At 35.9% G+C, this 12,794-nt stretch overlaps 1 protein-coding gene across 1 annotated transcript; it reads right to left on the reverse strand.

Moving 5' to 3' along the window:
* Positions 1-1,099: 1,099 nt before the first annotated feature.
* On the reverse strand, positions 1,100-1,642 carry LOC111386230. The gene has a single exon (XM_023010684.1). It carries the CDS (start codon positions 1,640-1,642, stop codon positions 1,100-1,102), a length of 543 nt encoding a protein of 180 aa, XP_022866452.1.
* Positions 1,643-12,794: the final 11,152 nt, after the last annotated feature.

Consider the following 12,794-nt stretch of genomic DNA (forward strand, 5'->3'; position numbering starts at 1 on the left):
TGTTTGGGTTTAGCATCTAAGTTCTCTATTTCAACCTATAAACGTGAATCAACCTCCTTATGCACAACGCTACAATCAACTCACGTGCAAAAAATAATTTTCGTTTCACATGAATAAGCAAAAATCTAACTCAAACACATAACTCGTCCACAATTCATAAATCAACGTATGTTCTCAATTACACATATCAATACCGACAAGGTTATCTAACACACACAAGCATGCAAAAAAACGAAATGAATTGTTTTTTTTTGAATAAAAATATAAACACATAAAACAAGCAAATCACACATAAGCATTCGAGAAACTCAACAATGTAATGAAATGATGCCACTCCCCTAAACTTAACTAGAACATTGTCCTCAATGTGAAATTTAAAGGAAAAGGAGGAGGACTTCCCTGAAATGTCAGTATTGCCTATGATGTTGTGGTGTCTTGGTGTTGCATTTGATTGACTATTCTTCTACATTTTCCCCCAAACTTGAGATTTATCCCATTTTCTCCATGTCCATGTTGGTTTGAGTGTTCTGTGACGTCATGTTCCTAAAAAATTAAATTTGAAAAATTAAACTCATGGAACAAGGATTACTTAGCTCAAACATCTAATAACCAACTTAATTACTCCAAGACCTATGGGTAGAAGGTGTATGGGTGATGATTCCTAAATAAACTATAAATTAAACTCTCTTAGAACTTTGAAAACAAAATAAAAAAAATAAAATAAAAGCTTGGGTTGCCTCCCAAGAAGCACTTCTTTTAAGTCATTAACTTGACTTGTGCTGCTGATTTATCATGGTGGCTCAAACAAAGTTATTCCATCATTGCACTTTGTGCAATTTTCATTGATGTAGTCCTTTTTTGCTCTACAAATTTTGATTTGTCCATTCTTATCTCTACCAAGAAGTTCTCCAATTTTTTTTTTATTCTTGCAACTTCGTTGATTAGGTGGTTCTTTTTCATCAATTCTACAACAATCATTTTTATTAGGAGGTTTCTCATATTGGATGTAAATATTGAATATGTCCTACTTGTCCTACACATTCAAGATTAGTTCTCCCTTCTCCATGTCAATAAGGGTTCGTCTCGTTGCTAAGAATAGTCAACCCAATATAATTGGAATGTCTCGATCTTCTGGTGTGTCCAATACAATGAAATCCACAGGAAATATTGAATTTCCTACTTTTACGAGTACAACCTCAACATTGCCATGTGGCCTTGCGATTGTTCTATCAGCGAGTTGTAGTGTTATTGATGTTGAGTTGACTTCACCTAGTCCCAATTTCCTGTAAGCAAAATATGGCATTAGATTGATACTAGCACCAGTGTCACACAATGCATTAGTTGAATAAGAATTTCCAATTGAAACTAGTAAAGTAAAACTCCCTGGATCCTTCAATTTAGGAGGCAATTTTCTCTGGAGTCTTGCACTACTTTTCTCAGTTAATGCAACAATTTCAAACTCTGGAAGCTTTCTTTTCTTTGTCAACATCTCTTTCAAACATTTCTTATAGCTTGGAATTTGTAGTATAGCATCTATGAACGAAACATTGATCTGGAGCTTCTTGAGAACATCGAGAAATTTTTCATAGTTTGTGTCTTGTTTGTTCTTCTTGAGCTTTTGAGGAAAGGGAATGGGAGGCATGTAAGATTTTTCTAGACTTAGTGCTTTGGCAGCTGATGTTTCTGTACTTTCTCCATTTTCAGTTGTGTTTGTTACAGATTTTTCTACCCTTGTAGCTTCATCAATCACTTCTTAGTCATCTTTTCTTTTGGGTCTCTCTGTAGTGATCTCTGGTGCTTGTACCTCGCTCTTTGTATTTATAACATGAATATTTTGCTCTATCAACTTCTTTCGAAGTCTTTGGGGAAGCGAAAGTGGAGGTACATATGCTTTAACTTTTAAGGGAGCCCTGGGTGGATCGTTCTCCACTACTTTAATTGCCATCAATTGTTCCTTAGGATTTATCATTGTATTACCTGGCAATGTCCCTTGTGGACATTCTACAAGTTGTTGTGCTATCTGACCAATTTGTGTCTCCAATTTCTTGATGGATGCCTGCTGATTTTGAAAGTTCATGCCAATTTGTTAGAACACTTTGTCCGTCTTCTGCAAATATTGTTGAAACATCTTCCCCAAACTTGGTCTTCTTTCTTGCTAGAAATTGTTACCATATGAGTTGAAATTACGGGAGCTATTTTGAATAAAGTTTACTTGTTCCTCTGAAGAAGTGAGCATCATGTAGCTCTCTGTAGTGTGATTTCTCCAACAATTCTCACATACTAAACTAGCCATCATTGCATTTGCTCCATGTGTTTGCAATTTTACAAGTAACTCTACCTGTTTTGTTAAAGCTGCTATCTGTGCATTGGTAGATGTTGTGCTATCTAATTCACACATTCATGCTGCCTTTGGTGGTACCACTCTTTCTGATGAGAACATTGAATGTGTGGTAGCAATTAACTCAAATAGGTCCATGGTTTGTTGCACTGATTTCCCTGTGATTGATCCTCCAGCAGAGGCATCAACTTGAGATTTTGACAATGGTGTAAGTCCAGTGTAGAAGTACTGCACTTGGTTTCCTCGAATGATTCCATGGTTTGGACATTTTTTCATCAGCTCATTAAATCTATTCTATACCTCGTGATAGCTTTCTCCCTCTTTCTATTGAAAAGTTTAAATTTTCAATCTGATTTTAGCTACTCTAGCTGGTGGGAAGAATTTGTTGTAGAATTTCCTGATCAATTCTTCCCATGTAGTAATGCTGGCATGAGGCTCCGCATCTAACCACTCCAATGCAGCATCTCTCAATGTAAATGGAAATAGTCGTAATTTAATAGCATCTTCATTGACCCCCGGAGCATGGAAGTTCTAACAATTTCTGAGAAATCTGGAGATATGTGTGTTCGGATTCTATGAGGTAGCCCGTAGAATTGCAGGGTGTTGCTGATCAAGTTAATTCAATCTGGTCTGATCTAAAAGTTATTCACCCTAAAATCTGGATACATGATATTGGAGTGCATGGGTGCTGCTATAGGTGTCAGGAACATTGATACAGGCAAATTACCTTCATTTATTTTCCCTCACTCATGCTGTTGTTCCGGTGGTGCCACTTTTGCTGCTATTTGTCCAATCGACTGAATAGAGATATGGATTTTTTGATTGTCAGCCACTTGACATTGTTATTTTGTTTGTGTTCCTTGCGTCTTCGTCTGAAGGTACGTTCTATCTTCGAGTCAAACGGTTCAAGATCATCGCCTTGGGCACGGAGCATACAACAAACACAATTTTCTGTAAATAAAAGAAAAATAAACAAATCAAATAACAGTTAAAATAAAAAAAATAATTGAGACTAGAAGAAATATTCCTCGGAAACGGCACCAAAAACTTGTTGTAAAATTTTGTTTCGCAAGTGTATGACCCGTAACAAGTAATAGTGGACCTAAGAGTCCGGTTTGTTGATCCCACAAGGACTATTTTCTAGCACTTAATTCAATCTTTCTTTAACTACTATTTGACTAACACAATCTGGGTTTTAATCTAAATTCTAGAAAATAAATGAATGTTCACACAACTGGTTGGAGAATCAAATAATGAATGAATGTTAGGGTAGAATAACTTCACTAATTGATCACCTTTACATCTCAAATTAAAACTCAATTCTAATGTAGTGTTCGGTCAAATTCTCCTATTGTATTCAATTTACCCCTCTCGAGTTCTCATTGAGCTTATTCAACTAATTAAATTTCATATCTCTATGCAAAATCAACTTAGTTAAACGAGTTCTATGTCTTAGGAATTCAATTATGTCTGCAATAAATGGTATAGGTATCTCTACTTGTTTTACCAATGTACTAGATTTTACTACATGGTCTAAATCCTAAACTCATATCTCTATTTGTAAAGAATTCACAAAAATCATCAAATTATTGATCAGATAATTTAATGCATTCAACTCATAGAAAAATCAACACATGGAAGAATTAAAAACTAAAAGTCTTAATAAGAGAATGTAAAAGATCCCAATAGGTTACATTATTTCCCGTAACAATGAATTTAGCTACTCATTATACAAGAAGAAAAGTAGGAATTTGTCTTAGAATATATCACCGAGTTTGTAATAAAGATGTAGAAGAAAAAGTAGAATTCTTGCACCAAGATCTCCTTCCTACTCCAATGAATGCTTCTAATCTTCAATTGTAGCTCCTAAGCTCTATAACACAGCACCTAAGAGCCGGTTATAGCACCTGGGTGCTATGTCTTCAGTGCCTAGGCGCTATGGTTGTGGCGCCTGGGCACAATGATTGCGGCACCTAGGCACTGCCTCTCGGGTCCAAATTTCATCTTTTTTCAGTTTCGTAGTGCCTAGGCTGTGACGCCCCGAATTTAAGCTTCGAGAGTCACGCACTAAACATAATAACTTCTGCCTTTGGTACATGTAAATACTCTTAAATAGAAGTATTACATGTTAGAGACTTATTTTTTCAATTTGATAAAACAATTCTTATAAAATTTGATGGCCGGTAAAAGTGCATGCCAACATGAAATTAGACATTACATATACGGCCTCGGCATTTGGGGCAGCAAGTTTGACAATTTTTATAAAATTCATCCCAACTCCGTTTTCTATGAAATTTGTGGCATTAGAAATATAATTTCAATTAGTTTTCCAGGTTAAAATATGAAAATTTTCCAAGATCATATGATATAGACGTTTTACTGAAAACAGTGAAGTATTACACAGGGAATCCAGATTGACCCCTTGACGTTAAAACCTTGATAACTCAGGTCCTAGATATTCAAATTGAGTGATTCCTTCGGCTATATTTAGAAAACTAAAATAGGAAAACAGACATACTTTTAGAATCTCAAATGGACGTCTATAGAGTTAGAAACTTTGTTTTGAAAATGAATCCAGAAACTGTAACGTTTCTGCTTTTTATCACTTGCAAGTAAAATAAACTATGAAAACGTCTCTTAACATAACATGAAAGATATAATTACAAAATTTACTATTAATACCATATTACATCATGTCATGTACATATTTTTACATAGTACCATAAGAAAAATAAATGGAAAAACAGTCATCGAGCAAAACATACAAAAGAAAACTTTCGGTTCAAAACATTTGTCCTTAATCCATCATCGCTTAAGCCAAGTAACTCCCATCAATTCAACGATCATGGATCTGAAAATTTAGCGTAACATACTATGAGTATAAGAAATACTCAGTAAGATACCATGCTTGGATTTTTATCATGATAATACTACACAAAAGAATGCAATCAAACACATACTTTCACATTCCGGCTTGCCGGTGCCCTTCGGACTTGTCCTAAGGCATAAATAGATATCTAACTATGTGGACTTGTCCACCAAAATCATATTATGGTTTTTCATGCATAGCTTAAGCATAATTATTACTATGAAAATCATAACTCTTAAGCATGGAAAGTATCTTACCGTAAAACTTGAAGATCTTCGGTTGAGATGTAAATTAGAAGTGCTAGTCTTACTTCCTTCCCTTTTCTTTCTTATTTTCGGTTTTTGCTCTCTTTTTAAGTGTATAAGTGTTTTGTAAAATGAAGGAAATCTCTCTATGGCAATGGATATGGATGTATTTATATATATATATATATATATATATATATATATATATAAAGATAAGGATAAATGATTGATATTTTTTCTTCCTTTTTTCTTCTCCACCACCTCACCTCCTTTTCTCCCTTTTTTTTTCCTTGTTTCTACACATGTTTAGTCTATTATCTAAGTGTATGGTGATGATGGATAACAAGTGGGTTGATTATAGGGTAATAAGTGGCCTGGCTCTACATCTTCTGCCATAAAGGGCTTCGTAAGGTGCCATCTTTATCGTAGCTTGGTAGCTATTATTATAGGCAAACTCTACCAGTGGCACATAGTTTTCCCAACTGCCCCCTAAATCAAGGATGCATGCACGCGGCATATCCTCTAAAGTCTGTATAGTCCTCTCCGATTGCCCATCAGTTTGTGGATGAAAGGCTGTGCTGAAGTTTAACTTGGTCCCCATAGCCTCTTGCAAACTTTTCCAAAATTTTGAGGTAAATCTTGGATCTCTAAGTGTTGGTCGAATCGTTAGAGCTGCTATCCTGGCACTAGTTTGGGTTGGTGGAACAATTACTTCTAGATGTAAGTTGTCGAAATCCTTTAACAACTGATCCTGCATAGTGATTTGTACTGCTAATTGTCCCACTGCGTTTCTGCTAAGAGCATCAGCTACTACATTAGCTTTACCAGGATGATAATGGATAGTGCAGTCATAATCCTTTACTAGCTCTAGCCATCTCCTCTGTCTCATATTTAATTCCTTTTGGGTGAAAAAATACTTCAAACTCTTATGATCAGTATAAATGTCACACTTATTTCCATATAAGTAATGACGCCATATCTTGAGGGCATGAACTACCGCAACCAATTCTAGATCATGGGTTGGGTAGTTTTGTTCATATTGTTTCAATTGTCTGGAAGCGTAGGCTATCACCTTCCCTTTTTGCATCAGAACACATCCTATGCACTGTTTCGAAGCATCGCTATATATGACAAATCCTTCTGGTCCGTCAGGTATTGTTAACATTGGAGCTATGACTAATCTTCATTTCAGCTCTTGGAAGCTTTGTTCACATTTCTCTGTCCATTGAAATTTTATCCCTTTTCGAGTCAATTGGGTCAATGGTCCTGCTATTTTAGAAAATCCCTCAATAAATCTTCTATAATAACCAGCCAATCCCAAGAAACTACGTATTTCTCTAACATTGGTTGGTCTTACCCAATTATTTACTGCTTCCACTTTAGCTGGGTCTACCTCAATTCCTCGTGCTGTGATTACGTGCCCCAGAAAAACTATTTTATCCAACCAGAATTCACATTTCTTGAATTTGGCATAAAGCTTCTCTTTTCTGAGAGTTTCTAAGACCATCATGAGATGTTTCTCGTGTTCCTCCTTATTCTTCGAATAGATTAAGATATCGTCAATGAAAACTATAAAAAATTGGTCTAAGTATTCGTGGAATACTCTATTCATTAGATCCATAAATACTGCCGGGGCATTAGTTAAACCGAAAGGCATCACCAGAAATTCATAGTGACCATAACGTGTCCTAAAAGCCTTCTTAGGGCCATCATCTGACTTGATCTTTAATTGGTGATATCCTGATCTTAGATCGATCTTTGAAAATACTGTAGCCCGCTTAAGCTGGTCAAACAAATCTTCTATTCTTGGAAGTGGATATTTGTTTTTGATAGTGAGGCGATTCAATTCTCGATAGTCAATGCACAGCCTCATTGTTCCATCCTTCTTTTTCACAAATAATACAGGTGCACCCCATGGTGATACACTTGGTCTAATGAAACTCTTATCAAGAAGCTCCTTCAACTGTACCTTCAGCTCTTGTAATTCCAACGGAGCCATACGATATGGAGCCTTTGAAATGGGTGTTGCTCCTGGTACCAAATCAATGGTAAACTCTACTTGTCTGTCTGGTGGTACACCTAGAAGGTCTTCTGGAAACACATCTTTATAGTGTCGAACTATTGGGACATCCTCAATTGACAACTTATCTTGTTTAATATTGGTCATCGACACTAGAAATCTTTGATCTAATTCCTTTCTCGGCATCCCATCAACCTGGGTTGTTGACATTATACCAGACGAGCTATTTACCTCAGTTCCCACAAAACGGTACTCTTCCTCGCCCAGTCTTCGAAAAACCACCATTCTCTCAGTACAATAAATAGTTGCATGGTTTTTAGACAACCAGTCCATACCAAGGATAACATCAAAGTCTTTTATCGTTAATGGAATTAGATTTACCGCTATATCTCTACCATCAATTTCCATCCTAAGATCTCTAGCTATTTGGTTAGCGACAAATATCTTTCCAGATGGAAGAGATATTTCTAAAGTATACGGAAAGAATTCACATTCCACTTTAAGCTTCACAACAAAAGAAGAAGAAATGAATGAATGTGTAGCTCCAAAATCTATAAGTACAAATGCAGGAATATTGGAAACAGAGATGATACCTGTGACGACATTAGGGTCTCGTTCAGCTTCTTGCCTGGATAAGGAGAAAACTCTTGCTTTTCCTTTCTTACCATCTCCATCCTTCTGTGTCTGATTCTGGGGACATTCTTTAACGAAATGTCCTGATTTCCCACACTTGAAACAAACATTTTTACTCAATAGACATTCCCCTTTGTGAGGTCTATCGCACTTAGGACAACGCCCTTCACCACTAACTCCTGCTATATCCGTTCTTCCTTTCTTTGGTGCATTATTTCCTTTTCCTTTGCCGATATTCTGTTTGTCAAAATTCCACTTCCTTTTACCAGAGAAATTTTGAACTTGGTAAGAATTTCCAATGTTTTGAGTTCTTTGATAAGAAATAGTCTGGGCTCGCTTCAGGACTTCTCGATAAGTGCCCAACTCAAGAACTGACACTATGTCACGAATATAAGGTTGAAGTCCACGCTCAAATCTTCTAGCCCGTTTTTCCTCAGTATCCACTAAATGTGGGGTAAACCTTGATAATTCCTCAAATTTGTGTTCATACTCCAGGAGGGTCATGGTTCCCTACTGAAGTCTAAGGAACTCCATCTCCTTTTGATCTCTCACAGCTGTCGGGAAGAATTTTTCTTCTACGAGTTCCTTAAACCTCTCCCAAGTTATAGCCTGTTCTTCAGCAGGTGTTAATGACCTAGTAGTCATGTCCCACCAATGGCTAGCCCCCTTCTTTAACATAAACACTGAAAATGTTACCCTTTCAGCATCGTCACATCTTATAAATTTAAAGATGCGTTCTAATTCTCGTAACCAATCCTCAACTGCTAAGGGATCTGTACTCCCCTCAAATGATGGAGGGTTCATTTTACGAAACTGCTCTATCATTACAGTTCGATCCCTCGAGTTAGGTACTATCTGAGGTTGAATAATTGGTTGGTTAGGTTTCTGATGATCAACTGGTACTTGTTGATTTAGGGTTCGTTGCCCAGTCAAAGGTGGTGCCTATTGTTGCTGTCCCAACTCCCGCATTACAGCAAGCTGTTCTCGTGCAAAGTTTGCAACATTAACTTCACCACCACTAGAACTAGCATTAGCATTGCCGTGGTTGCGCTTTGGAGGCATTTCCTTTGAAATAAAAAGAAATATATTCATCCAGTTAGGATTACTTCAGAACGTAATACTAACTCTAGAAAAAAAATTTCAAAGGCCAAAGCAACTTTCCTTCATATATATACATTATTATTTTTCACAAACAAAAACCATGTTGAGGTATGGTACATACATTCAAAAGTAGGGGTACATATTACATCCTATTCTATTCCAAAAATAAAGATAGCTAGGTAAAATGGTGTCTAATCATCCATTTCTTCTGGATCCTCATCGGGGTCTTCCTCTGGGTCTTCTTCTTGGTCTTCTTCTAACATGCTTCGCTCCGAACTACCTGGTAATGGTACGGGAAAACTTTCATCTAGAATTCTCGAAAAGCACTTAGCCAACGGTCCCTTAGCTAGCCTAAAATTGGTAGCTCGTAAACTGGTATTCACGGATAAGATTATAGTCTTCTTAAAGTTTCGCTGTAAATCACGGCTAGTTCCATAACTTTCTCAAAGCAAATATGTAAGGTCTTCATACGAAAGGTCATCGTCAGACCATAGCACAATCTCATTTATGACTGAGGCCCAAGGTTCTGGAACAGTTTCATATAACCTCTGTATCTTCACCTTATCCCTTAAGCTGTGGTGTATCTCCTATAACATCTCAATAATACAGTCTAGCAGATCCAAATGTTGTTCAAGACTATGGAGCGGATGCATACGATAATTATAGTAAAATGCCAATAATATGTCCCGCTTCTTCGTAAAACCACAAGCTTCTGTCCTTGTGGGGGTTCTTACCATTCGTGCCATAACTAGGACAAACATTGATTATGTTACTCTACAAGGCTCTAATAAATATTTAGGCGTAAGTATTCATGGCTTCATAATCTCTACCATGACTTAATTCAAAATATTCCCATATTCAGCCATAGATATAACAGTTCATTACATAAGAAAACTCATGAATTTAAAAATAAATTTTACCTTGATCGTTGGTTGAAAGTCAGTTGCTAGCTTCTTCGATGATTAAGGACAGTAACTTTCTTTTAAAAAGTCTACAGAAAAGTAAACCTTGCTCTGATACCACGCTGTGATGCCCCGAACTTAAGCTTCGAGGGTCACGTACTAAACATAATAACTTCTGCCTTTGGTACATGTAAATACTCTTAAATAGAAGTATTTCATGTTAAGAACTTATTTTCAACTCGGTAAAATAATTCTTATAAAATTTGATGGCCGGTAAAAGTGCATGCCAACATGAAATTAGACATTACATATACGGCCTAGGCATTTGGGGCAGCAAGTTTGACAATTTTTATAAAATTCATCCCAACTCCGTTTTCTATGAAATTTGTGGCATTAGAAAGATAATTTCAAGTCGTTTTCTAGGTTAAAATATGAAAATTTTCCAAGATCATATGATATAGACGTTTTACTGAAAACAGTGAAGTATTACACAGGGAATCCAGATTGACCCCTTGACGTTAAAACCTTGATAACTCAGGCCCTAGATATCGAAATTGAGTGATTCCTTCGGCCATATTTAGAAAAATAAAAGAGGAAAACAGAAATATTTTTAGAGTCTCAAATGGACGTCTATAGAGTTAGACACATCATTTTTAAAATGACTCCAGAAACTGTCCCGTTTCTGCCTTTTATCACTTGCAAGTAAAATAAACTATGAAAACGTCTCTTAACATAACATGAAAGATATAATTACAAAATTTACTATTAATACCATATTACATCATGTCATGTACATATTTTTACATAGTACCATAAGAAAAATAAATGGAAAAACAGTCATCGAGCAAAACATACAAAAGAAAACTTTCGGTTCAAAACATCTGTCCTTAATCCATCATCGCTTAAGCCAAGTAACTCCCATCAATTCAACGATCATGGATCTGAAAATTTAGCGTAACATACTATGAGTATAAGAAATACTCAGTAAGATACCATGCTTGGATTTTTATCATGATAATACTACACAAAAGAATGCAATCAAACACATACTTGCACATTCCGCTTGCCGATGCCCTTCGGACTTGTCCTAAGGCATAAATAGATATCTAACTTTGTGGACTTGTCCACCAAAATCATATTATGGTTTTTCATGCATAGCTTAAGCATAATTATTACTATGAAAATCATAACTCTTAAGCATGGAAAGTATCTTACCGTAAAACTTGAAGATCTTCGGTTGAGATGTAAATTAGAAGTGCTAGTCTTACTTCCTTCCCTTTTCTTTCTTATTTTCGGTTTTTGCTCTATTTTTAAGTGTATAAGTGTTTTGTAAAATGAAGGAAATCTCTCTATGGCAATGGATATGGATGTATTTATATATATATATAAAGATAAGGATAAATGATTGATATTTTTTCTTCCTTTTTTCTTCTCCACCGCCTCACCTCCTTTTCTCCCTTTTTTTCCCCTTGTTTCTACACATGTTTAGTCTATTATCTAAGTGTATGGCGATGATAGATGACAAGTGGGTTGATTATAGGGTAATAAGTGGCCTTAAAACCTAGATTTACAAAGGAAGCCTCTTATCTTTTCAACTAATATAATCTAAACCCTCTAACTTTCATTGTTAACAAAGTGTACCCCAAATTTAAACTTGTACCCAACTTACATATTTAAAAATTGTAGATTGTAACATAATTTAATCATTTGGTCAATTGAAGTCCTAACAAAATAATCCACTTCATTCAAATCCGAACTTGCCTTAAGTTTCGACTAACTAATAATCACTTCATACATACACAACCTTTGACACTTCATGCCTACATTCATTAACTACCTCTAACATTAACCACTACAAAGGTGGTGTCCCCTTTTACCTTATGGCCAAAAATAGTATTGAAAGTTAAATCGCTATCCCAAAGAAATTTAAACAAGCATAAAATTTCGGAATATTACATAGGCGCTATGAATGTAGCACCTAAGCGCCGTCTTTCTGCCCCAATTTCATGTTTTTTGCCTCTTCGTTCACTTTAATACTTCTTTTCACATCGCTTTTCTTAATCTTCAAAACAACACTAACAAACACATCAAAAAACGTTCTATACTCACAAGATCTAACAAAAATCAAACTAAAATTGTGCAAAAATCATGAGTGTAACAAACTCATCATGTACATGTTGCAGGTTCTTACCGATTGAACTTTGCTATTTGTACAATAATTTTTGACACGTTGCTTGACACTTGCATTATTGTCAAGTGTCAATTGAATGAGAAAATTGTTTGAAATTTAAACTATCCGGCAGGGTACTATCACGTGGCAAAGTGTAAACTAAAGTGTACACCATAGTGTGCACGTAGCAAGGTTCTTACCGATTGAACTTTGCTATCTATACACTGATTTTTGACACTTTGTTTGACACTTGCATTGTTGTCAAGTTTCAATTGGATGGAAAAGCTGTTTGAAATTTAAACTGTACAACAGGGTAATGACACGTGGCAAATGTTGACATGGTTGACTTCCGTCTATGATTTTATTATAACAAACAAGATTTAATCTTGGTTCCAACAAACCTACTTCTGAATCATGATAGTTGAAATCAAATCGACCATCGCATCAAAATGAAGATTCATGCATAGGACAAGATAAATGCACTTACGAAGAACGAAACGAATGCCAATGTCAAGA

Source organism: Olea europaea, unplaced genomic scaffold (genome assembly GCF_002742605.1).
Source record: "Olea europaea var. sylvestris unplaced genomic scaffold, O_europaea_v1 scaffold3474, whole genome shotgun sequence".
NCBI classification, from domain to species: Eukaryota; Viridiplantae; Streptophyta; class Magnoliopsida; order Lamiales; family Oleaceae; genus Olea; species Olea europaea.